The sequence below is a fragment of the Triticum aestivum genome, chromosome 5B (assembly GCF_018294505.1).
Source record: "Triticum aestivum cultivar Chinese Spring chromosome 5B, IWGSC CS RefSeq v2.1, whole genome shotgun sequence".
NCBI classification, from domain to species: domain Eukaryota; kingdom Viridiplantae; phylum Streptophyta; class Magnoliopsida; order Poales; family Poaceae; genus Triticum; species Triticum aestivum.
Window position 1 is genome coordinate 506,430,149 of NC_057807.1, and position 11,549 is coordinate 506,441,697.

General features: G+C 45.7%; 1 protein-coding gene across 1 annotated transcript; it reads left to right on the forward strand.

Moving 5' to 3' along the window:
- Window positions 1-1,496: 1,496 nt before the first annotated feature.
- LOC123114930 (uncharacterized) lies at window positions 1,497-7,095 on the forward strand. Its single transcript, XM_044536291.1, has 4 exons — window positions 1,497-1,584; window positions 1,690-2,193; window positions 3,699-3,767; window positions 5,951-7,095. Exons 1-4 carry the CDS (start codon window positions 1,497-1,499, stop codon window positions 6,187-6,189), a joined length of 900 nt encoding a protein of 299 aa, XP_044392226.1. The 3' UTR covers window positions 6,190-7,095.
- Window positions 7,096-11,549: the final 4,454 nt, after the last annotated feature.

Genomic DNA, 11,549 nt, shown 5'->3' on the forward strand with positions numbered 1-11,549 from the left:
TGAAATCTCTCGACAATTGTGTCGTGCTCGTCAACATTCTGAGCTCTTCCGACATATCAATCGAATTCGTGGTGAGAAATACCATCCTTGACCTTCGATGATTTGAGTTATCATCGACAACCCCCCGTGTCTCCTTTCCAACACATGTTTGATCATGACTTGGCTATACCTTGGACTCCTTGCTATTCCTGCAATTGTTCCTTGAGTATTTCTTATGATCTTCAACTCCAACCCCTACTTGTAACACCATGTTAATGCTACCTCGAAGCATGACTGAGGTATTCCGAATATCAACAAGAACATTGGAAGCACATTGTCGAATGTTTCTTGATCTATTATCCAAACACCGTTGTATGGGTAATATCATGATTCTTCCCTCACCCCTTTGTCTAAATACTTTTTGAACTTGCTGTCCTATCATGTATATCATGCCCCGCCTTTCCTTGGGAAGGATATATCCTAAATTCTTGTGTGCAAACACATTTTTCCTTTCCTTTGATCTGATTAATCCTGATAATCACATTTTCCTTTCCATTGGTTTGTTAGTCTTTCTTTTGATCTATATGATAAAAGAAGAAATAATTCCCTGCGTATAAAAAGCGCCTCAAGGTACAATTCGGTCAGTACGACCCTGTTACTAATGTTGATGACATTCCGGTAACCACCGATGGACGAGAACTTTGCCTACTGGTCCGCCTCGTTTCAATGAGCAGGAAAATGGTTCTCTTCATCCTACGCCTTGGTACCAAACTTTGTTGCCAACATAACTGACATGTTATCCTCTGACCCGCCTTGCTATCATGACCATTCAAGATGTTAGCGCCTTCCTGCTTTTAACCCACATGGTGGGCCCATAACCCACAATTCCACAAGATCGAAACCTGACTCTCCTGTACATCCTTGTTTCTAAGGTTATTTCTCATGCCTGGCTTCATATGAAAATCCCGAGCCGCCTTCCGAGAGGCGATCTATTCTGGTATCAGACGCAATACTTATTACCATTGCTTTGAACCCCTTTCACCCCTTGTTTCAGGCAACAAGCGATTGTCTACCAGGTTGAAGCTCCTTATTGCACCTCACCTTGCTCTCGATGACTTTCTTGAATTTCAACTCGAGAGATGCCTCTATGCCACGTTCACTGACATAGTCCCCGCGAACCTATCTTGTGATGAGCTCCGTCCTTCCCAACTCTTTTCCCCTTACTCCACCTCTTAAATCTCGATACGGGATTTCTTATAGTGGAGGAGATTTGTAGCGACCGGAGAATCATACTAAAGTAAACTCCTGCTAATGATGCTATGTCATCATGTTTTCCTAAGCCAAATTGCCCCTCGTTAAAAAAACAAAGTCAATTTAAAATTCAAATAACAAGTCAAATTCTTATTTCTTCAAACCTCCAAATAAAAATGTTCTCCAGGTTGCGAATATTCATTACCTAATTTTCATGATGAAACCAACCTCAGTTGGTTTCCCAAAATGCCTCTAGTTTTAAAACAATGGCCCGGGAACACTTTTCTAGTCTTTTTAAATGTCAGCAAAATTCAAGTGGATTCCAAACTGCCTCAAACTTTTTGTACCAACTCAGTATATTGCAAAGTATTTAATGTGGCTAGTGGCACATTTTACGAAAATCATTTGGTGCACTAACTAATCCAAGTCAGCAGCTCATTTAAAAAAACAAGAAATGAGAAAAATGGACTGAAACTTACCTGGCCTGTGGCCCAAGACAGCCCAGCCCAGCCTTTCCTCTGTCGTGTTCTCCTCCCCCTGTTCAATCGACCGAGGGCGCGCGCCCGCGCGTCGCCGCTGGACTAGCTCGCCGTTCCGCGCCTCGTCAGCGCAGCGAGGGGATAAGGCTGACGCCACGGTCCCCAGATATTTTTCCCCCGCCTGCTCTCTCTCTCTCTCGGCCATGTGCTCACGCTCTCTCTCACTCTCTCTCGATCTCGAGCTCGCCCAAAGCTGCCGCCGAGCACCGCTCGATCCCGCGACCACCGAGCCCCTCCGGCCTCGCCGAGCTCTCCTGGAGCTCCATCGCCGTTGTCCTCTTCGTTCGGTGCCATTGGGTGAAGGCGGGGAGCAGCACAGCAGCGCCGACGACTCGATCCCCTTCTTCGGTCGCTGGACGCCGCCGCCGTCGATTCGGCCTCCCTCTGCGCTCCCGTTCACTCGAGGGCCTTCGTGTGCCGCGCCGTAAGCTCCAGCTCCCCCTATGACCCCTTGCTTAGTTCTAGGATGCACTGCGTCGCCGTTTCCTTCGTAGGAGTAGCTCGCCGCCGCCGTTCGCCTCGCCGTCGCGGCCACTGACCGCAAAGCTCATGCCCGTGCACGCAGTCGAGCTCATGGAGCTCCCAAGCATCCAACACGCACGCCAACACCTCCCCTCTCGCCCTCTAGTCGCTGCTGCCAGTGGAGCCCGAAGCTCCCGCCGTTCGATCCGTCGCTACCCTTGCTGTCATGTCCACCTGAGCACATCCGCCGTTCGATCCGTCGCTACCCTTGCTGTCATGTCCACCTGAGCACATGGACGTGCTCAGGGCACTCCGGTGGTGCGGCCAGTGCCCTCATTTCGCTCGCGTTCGAGCCGTAGCTATGTTTTCGTCGTTGGCCGAAGTCTGGCGCCACCGTGGTGGTCGCCGTCAATGTTTCCGTCCTCCTCGCTTGCTGTTGCTGTTCAAACTACTGCAGCTGCGCCTGCCCGTACTTGCGGTCGCCGCTCGCCTACTGTCACCATAGCCGTCTGCGTTCGCCTGAGCGCAAGCACCGCCTTTGCCCTGCCGCGTACCTCGTTGCCTCGCCGCTGTGCTGCCACTGCAGTCGGCCGCGCCCGCGCACACCTGCACTCGTATGCTGCTTGCCCCCAGCGCCCTTGCTCCTACTCGCCGACCGCGCCGACCAGCCCTGCGTGCAGACGCTGCTGCTGTTGCCGCTGCTTCCTGCATGCTGCTTCTCCCGTTAGCTGCTGCTCTATACTTGCAGCTGCTACCCGTCGTAACTTTTGCTGTCATAGCTACTGCTGCTGTTTGTTGAGGCTGCAAGCACCTTCAGGCCTTCTGTGCCGTGGCCATGGCCTAGTGCCTTTGCACATGGCCGTGTGGTGGACGGCTTGTTAGCTTAGTCTGGTTAGACTAATTAGTGCTTAAGCATAGCCAAATGACATGTGGACCCTGCTGATAATTAATGGTTAAAACAATTAAAAATACATGAGCCTATGACATGTTGGACCCACTTCTACTGTTCATATGTTGGCCAGTCAAATGTTGACTGGGTCAACCCAGCCACTAGATCCCACTTGTAAGCCACTGTAGCTAAGCTGCTGCTGTGTGCACTTAGCATTTTGCCTTTTTAAATATAATTAAAACAAATTCTAAAAATGCAATAAACTGCGAAAATTCATAGTAAATAAACCGTAACTCGGATAAAAATGTTTTCTACATGAAAGTTGCTCAGAAAAAACCAATGAATCTGAATACGCGGTCCGTTCATCTGTCACATGCCCCTAGCATCCTGAACGTGGGACTTTCCCCCTTCGGTCATTTGTCTAACACAGGTCCGGAACCGGGAAAACATTCCCGGTTGACATCCTCCCTCGCCGGTACCGTGTAGCACCGCGTTAGAACACGTCTAGCTCTGCTTGTTGTCCTGTTATGCTATGTTTGCTTTATATTTACTGTTTCTCCCCCTCTTCTCTCCGGTAGACCCCGAGACCGATGCTGCCCCTGTGATCGACTATGTCACCGACGACCCCTCCTTGCCAGAGCAACCAGGCAAGCCCCCCCTTTGATCATCCGATATCGCCCACTCCATTCTCTCATGCTTGCATTAGATTTTGCTACTGCTATTGTTTGCTCCTATTCTGATGCATAGCATGCTTATTGTTACTTTAACTGCTTATCCTAAACTGCTTAGTATAGGTTGGTTAGTGATCCATCAGTGACCCCCACCTTGTCCTTGTTGCCCGTGCTTCATCATTGAAGATCCGATCAACGGGATCGAAGACCAGGCCCCGACACCGCACATCACTTTCCCCTTAGTTGCTCGACACTGCTGGGTTACAATCGAGTGCCGAGGATGAGACCTCTACAACACTTCTGATGTTAACCCTGTAGTGTAGCTATTCGGTCGTGGCCATCGAGGGTGATTCCGCCTTAACCACTTCCGATACAACTCTGTCGTGCAACCCCTCAAGTATGAACCTCGGGGGTGATTCCTCTTACGTTCACCTTGATGATTACATTGAGTGGAATTCACCGGGGGTGATTCCTCGGGTTTTCCCCTTGATGTTTGGACACATGGATACTTGGACTTTACAACTGTTACCTGGAAAGGCGGGCCGACCCCGAGGGGTACCCGCGAGTGATGTGGAAACGGGTTGACCTGGAGGGTACCCAAGAGTTGAATACGAGGCGTGGCCGGGCATTCTTAGCCCTTGTCGCAAGTCCTCGAGACGGGGCGACGGGGTCACATCTTTCGTGAGTCTCTGCTCGTGACCGCACTACCAACATACTAATGGTTTGGATATTTGATCTGAGGGGCCTCTGGCCTGATAGCACTAACCATCACGTGGGCATAGTATGGGCGTTCTGCGTCGTATGCATCAGCCGAAGCTTAATAGACGTCAGTGACTGAGCGGCGCGCGCCGGGTTGGACTGGTTACGCCTTCACTTGTATAAGGGAGGCTAGGTCTGCTCACTGGCCGCGTACACAACATGCAGGAGTTTCTGGGGAGATGGCCCATGACCCCTGGGGGCATAGGTTTAGTCCAGCGTGCTGACCTCTCTATTAAGCCTAGGTCGGGTTGCGGCGTATTGTTTGGCCGAGCCCGGGCATGACTCAGGAAAGTGTGTCCGGCCGGAGTTAATCAAGCGTGGTGGGTAAGTTGGTGCACCCATGCAGGGAAGAAAACATATATCGATAGCCTGTCCTACGGTAACGGACACTCGGAGTTGTATCCCGATCGATACAAGTAGAACTGGATACTTGTGATGAGAATTGGATTGTGATGAGAAATGGATAGTATGGCTCTGGGATTGCTTTCTCGCAGGGAGTCGAGAAAGGATCTCTGGCCGAGGTTGATAACACTACTACTACTACTTTACTGTATTCTACTCTACTCCCTCCTGTTTGCTGCAAGATGGTGGTTTCCAGAAGATGCTAGTCTTTGATAGGACTAGGCCTTCTCTCTATTCTGGCATTTCTGCAGCCCAGTCCACATATACAACCTTCCTTTGATAATGTTGCATATGTTAGTGGTAGATCCTTGCTTGCGAGTACTTTGGATGAGTACTCACGGTTGCTTTGCTCCCCCTTTTTCCCCTTTCTTTTCTTTCTAGTTGATGCAACCAGATGTTGGAGCCCAGGAGCCAGATGCCACCGCCGGTGCCTACTATCACGTGACGGACGCTGACGACCAGGAGTAGTTAGGAGGCTCCCAGGCAGGAGGCCTTGCCTTTTCAATCGTAGTTGCTTTTGTGCTAGCCTTCTTAAGGCAAACTTGTCTAACTTATGTCTGTACTCAGATATTGTTGCTTTCGCTGACTCTTTTGTATTCAAGCTGATGTATTCGATCCCTCGAGGCCCCTGGCTTGTAACTTAAAGCTTGTATTATTTTAATTTCTGTCTAGAGTTGTGTTGTGATATCTTCCCGTGAGTCCTTCATCTTGATCGTACACATTTGCGTGTATGATTAGTGTACGATTGAATCGAGGGCGTCATAGTATGTGACTCCTCCATTGGTCCAATTAGTTTTTGTTCTAGTGCTTTTTTCATTGCAAATTTTTGCTGCATAGGTGACCCTGTTCTTGAGCTTGCATGTCAAATTTATGAGGTCCCAAGTAATTCTAATGCATGATATAGGCTCTAGGCACTTGTGGGAGTAGTTGATACCAATCTTGTTTAGTTTAATTCACTTTTATTTTTGAAGTTACTAAAAATTTCAGAAATTTTTCAGAGAAAGAAATATGTCCAGGAGAATGTACCAAGGTGGTTCCTCAACTAAGAGAGGACCTAGGTGTGCTATGCGCGAGCAAGACGATGAACCACCAAGGGAAGCCAGAGTGCGGGCTTGCGAATGGCCATCGGAAGAGTTTATGGTCAATGCAGGCATCAAGGATGAATTTGACGCGTATGTGCGTAATGCCGATCTTGAGGACTTCATACAAGATAAGTTTCCTCAGTACTACCAATTGACTGATTCATTCATGAGAAGGTTTAAATTTTCATCTTCGCGTAATTCTCAGAATGTCATGTTTGATATTTATGATGAATCTTATACCATGGACCTAGAAGATTTTACTACTACTTGCAAACTCCCGCAGTGGGGCAATGTTCATGAACCCCACAAATCTGAATATAAAGATTTCCTCGCTAGTATCATTGTTGGAGAATCTAAGGATATAACACAAGCTACCATAGGGAGCATTCATTTTCCTGCTATACATTATTTTGCTCTCTTCATTGATAGATGCATTAACGGTAAAGATGAAGCATGTCACATGTGTGTCCCTGATCTTTGTGTCCTCAAGAGTGTTGTATTAGGTAATAAAGATTATAACTTGGGGTCAATAGTTGCACGTAGGTTGCATAATAATGGTATAATTGGAGATTTGTTTGGAGGAATTTATGCGACCCGTGTTGCTAATTATCTTGGTATATCCCCACATGAGGGTGATATGGTGTTGTCTCCTGCTTATTTAGATTATGACGCGATGGCCAAACATTGTTTTCTTTTGAGGAATGAACAATTCTTTCAGTATAGACTAATCTTTGACAGACGTCGCGCTGTCCATGTTACTCTCCCTGCTCCTTCCCTTTTTGATTACCAGGCAAAATGAAGATATGTTGTTACAATGGAGGAGGCAGTTGAACACGAGGGGAGAGCGGAGGCAGCTCGCCAACATGCTGCAGCTCGGGAGGCATTGGCTGCTGCATCTCAGTACGACCCCGGTTATAACTTCGGATATCAGCCAGGCTATCCTTGGCATTAGACCAACTTAGGCCAAAAGCCTAAGCTTGGGGCAGTACGTATTTCTCACCGACTTTACATTCATGTTCACACACTATTCTAGTTGTCGGTGCTCATACTCTTTCATTGTATTATCCATGCTAGTTTAATTTCTTTTTCTAGCTTTCTTCTTTTATGTTTGATAAACTTTAAGAGAAACAAAAAAAAATTAGTTAGTATAATTTCCATGCTTGTAGTAGTAATTAAAAAGAAAACCCAAAAAGATTTCTCGTTCTTCTTTTGCTTGTTGGGAGCTTTCCCGTGTAAATAGTTTTATTTCTTTTCTTTCTTTTGGGGGTCAAGAGTAGAAGACCATATTGAAAATTTTTAGTGGCTCTCATTTGCATGATTGTTAATTTAACTTAGAGCCCATATTACTTTGTCTTCTCTCTTGAATTGAATGCTTGCAGATTCCAGCTTAGTCCAATGCACGTGCACTATTATTATTATACACACCGTTCGGTCGTGCAAGTGAAAGGCAATAATGACGACATATGATGGACTGATTGAGATGAGAGAAGCTGGTATGAACTCGACCTCTTTTGTTTTTGTAAATATGATGAGTTCATCATTCCTGATTCATCATATTATGAAGTAAACATATTTGCAATGACATTTAGAGATTATAGTTGCTTATGCCATGCTTAATTAGCTAGGAGATTATAATGGTTTACCTTGCGTGCCAACATGCTATTAAAATGATTATGATGTGGTATGATGGGATGGTATCCTCCTTTGAATGAATTGAGTGACTCGACTTGGCACATGTTCACGCATGTAGTTGAAACAAATCAACATAGCCTTCACGATATTTATGTTCATGGTGGATTATATCCTACTCATGCTTGCACTTGGTGTAAATTACTTTTAATGCATGTTCAGGACTGTTGTCGCTCTCTCAGTTGGTCGCTTCCCCGTCTTTTGCTAGCCTTCACCTGTACTAAGCGGGAATACTGCTTGTGCATCCAAATTCCATAAACCCCAAAGTTATTCCATATGAGTCCACCATACCTTCCTATATGCGGTATCTACCTGCCGTTCCAAGTAAATTTGTATGTGCCAAACTCCAAACCTTCAAATGAAATTCTGTTTTGTATGCTCGAGCAGCTCATGTTTCAACTAGGGTTGTCTATATCTTCCATGCTAGGTGGGTTATTCTCAAGGGGAGTGGACTCCGCTCCTCATTCAGGAGAAAATGGCTGGTAACCGGGATGCCCAGTCCCATGATCAAAGAGATCAAAGCAAATAAAAATAATTAAACAAAACTCCCCCAGGGCTGTTGTTAGTTGGAGGCACTCGTTGTTTCGAGCAAGCCATGGATTGATGCTTGTTGGTGGTGGGGGAGTATAAACTTTTAACATTCTATTTGGGAACCACCTATAATGTATGTAGCATGAAAGATATCGCCATCTCATAGTTGTTGCGTTGACAGTGAAAGTATACCGCTTAAAAGGTTATTCATTTCTATTTTAAAATCTAGCTCTGGCACCTCTACAAATACCCGCTTCCCTCTGCGAAGGGCCTATCTATTTACTTTTATGTTGAGTCATCACCCTCTTATTAAAAAAGCACCCGCCGGAGAGCACCACTGTCATTTGCATGCATTACTATTAGTTTATATTGGGTATGACTTGACTGGATCTATTTTACCATGAATTACAATGTTTAGTCAGTCCTTGATCTTTAAAGGTGCTCTGCATTTATATTTTGCGGTCTCGGAAAGGGCTAGCGAGATACCATTTTATCATATCATATCATGATTTTTTTGAGAAAGTGTTGTCATCCGATTTTTATTATTATTGCTCGCTAGCTGATTATGCCATTCACATGAGTAAATATGAGACCTAAGTGTTATTGTGAATATGGTTAGTACATAATCTTTGCTGAAAATTTGAATGCTGGCTTTACATATTTACAACAGCAAGAGCAAACAGAGTTTGTAAAAGTTGTTCTTTATCACTTTAAGTTTATCAACTGAATTTCTTGAGGACGAGCAAAGGTTTAAGCTTGGGGGATTTGATACGTCTCCAGCGTATCTACTTTTCCAAACACTTCTGCCCTTGTTTCGGACTGTAACTTGCATGATTTGAATGAAACTAACCCGGACTGATGCTGTTTTCAGCAGAACTGCCATGGTGTTGTTTATTGTGTAGAAAACAAAAGTTCTCGGAATGACCTGAATATCCACGGAGATAACTTTTGGAAAATATAAAAATACTAGCGAAAGAATCAAGGCCAGGGGCCCACACCCTGTCCACGAGGGTGGGGGCGCGCCCCCTTCCCCTGGGCGCGCCCCCCTGTCTCGTGGGCCCCTTGATGCTCCACCGACCTCAACTCCAACTCTATATATTCCGTCTTGTGGAGAAAAAATCAGAGAGAAAGTTTCATCGCGTTTTATGATACGGAGCCGCCGCTAGGCCCTAATCTCTCTCGGGAGGGCTGATCTGGAGTCCGTTTGGGGCTCCGGAGAGGGGGATTCATCGTTGTCGTCATCATCTACCATCCTCCATCACCAATTTCATGACGCTCACCGCCGTGCGTGAGTAATTCCATCGTAGGCTTGCTAGACGGTGATGGGTTGGATGAGATTTACCATGTAATCAAGTTAGTTTTGTTAGGGTTTGATCCCTAGTATCCACTATGTTCTGAGATTGATGTTGCTATGACTTTCCTATGCTTACTGCTTGTCACTAGGGCCCGAGTGCCATGATTTCAGATCTGAACCTATTATGTTTTCATGAATATATGTGAGTTCTTGATCCTATCTTGCAAGTCTATAGTCACCTATTATGTGTTTTGATCCGATAACCCCGAAGTGATAATAATCGGGATACTTCTCGGTGATGACTATAGTTTGAGGAGTTCATGTATTCACTATGTGTTAATGCTTTGGTCCGGTACTCTATTAAAAGGAGGCCTTAATATCCCTTAGTTTCCACTAGGACCCCGCTTCCACGGGAGGGTAGGACAAAAGATGTCATGCAAGTTCTTTTCCATAAGCATATATGACTATATTCGGAATACATGCCTACATTACATTGATGAACTGGAGCTAGTTCTGTGTCACCCTATGTTATAGCTATTACATGAGGAATTGCATCTGACATAATTATCCATCACTGATCCAATGCCTATGAGCTTTTCACATATTGTGCTTCGCTTATTTACTTTTCCATTGCTACTATTACAATTACTACAAAACTACTATCTTTACTTTTGCCACTGTTACCGTTACTATCATACTACTTTGCTACTAAATACTTTGTTGCAGATACTAAGTTATCCAGGTGTGGTTGAATTGACAACTCAACTGCTAATAGTTAAGAATATTCTTTGGCTCCCCTTGTGTCGAATCAATAAATTTGGGTTGAATACTCTACCCTCGAAAGCTGTTGTGATCCCCTATACTTGTGGGTTATCACCTGACTTGGGTCAGTCTACCATTTCAGGCGGTTGGGTGAATATCCTATGTCTCATAACCCTTCTTCCTCACCTCTTCTTCTTGCCCAACAGACCACCGCACGGGCCATACGGATACTCCCCAACATGCAGTTGGATAAACATACTCTATGAACGAAAATTATGTGTCAGCGGTATGATGGCTAAGTTTGGTTTGTTCACATGCGACAACACGTGTCAGTGAGGGTGCATTCCCTTGGTTGGGTTTGCGGCGTGCAGGAGCGACTGTGTGAGGGTGCGATGCGACCGCGGCATGCAGGAGCGACCGTGTGAGGGTGCGGTGCGACCGCGACAGCCGTGTGCAAGTGTACCTACTTCTCATTTTCAAAACTTTATGCAAGCTTGGCAAAAATGTATGGCGAAGTATGGAAATGTAAGGCCTAGACTCAAACAGGATAAGTACATACGTACTAGGAGTACTAGTGTTAAAAAAGAAAGGCGGGGTTTTCCTTTGCGGGATTTAATCGATACAAATCCTCATTTCACGTGTCAATTAATGCGTAATTTTTTCTCCAAAGACCAAAGAGCTAACCATCTCACTCCTCATCACTTGATTAATGTAGCGCCATGCAAACCAACCTTCTCACTTCCGCATGCATGCAGGGGCTATTAATGTCCTTGGTTGCTAGTACGAGGCAAACCCCATCAATTTTGCCTCGATTAGTGTTAGTTTCCTTTTGCAAATTGTAATTTTGATATACTGGCCTTGTGTACAATAAAATGGAGGTAGTAACTATATTTGACTTCCTTCCCCATTGCGGTGACGTCGACGATATCTCGAACATTGTGGTTTGGCAAAGCGCGTTCGACGGAGAACACCATTGAGGCCTTGAGGGAGACCACAGTAAGTCGTTCGCAAGTGCCGCCTGCAAGCCGAGACGACCGCCTTATTTGCATCTAGGAAGTCCGTTGAACCAAAGGACGCGTAAATGTACTAGTACTACTAGTACACAATAGCGTCGTCCGTCCAGCTTAGTGCGGTGAGATGGTTTATCGAAGAAGATGATGGAGAAGCGGAGTCAGCGAAGAGTGAAATGATGGTTGCTTCGTCTGTGCTTTTGTGATTTAATGCCTCACTGCTTTGTGA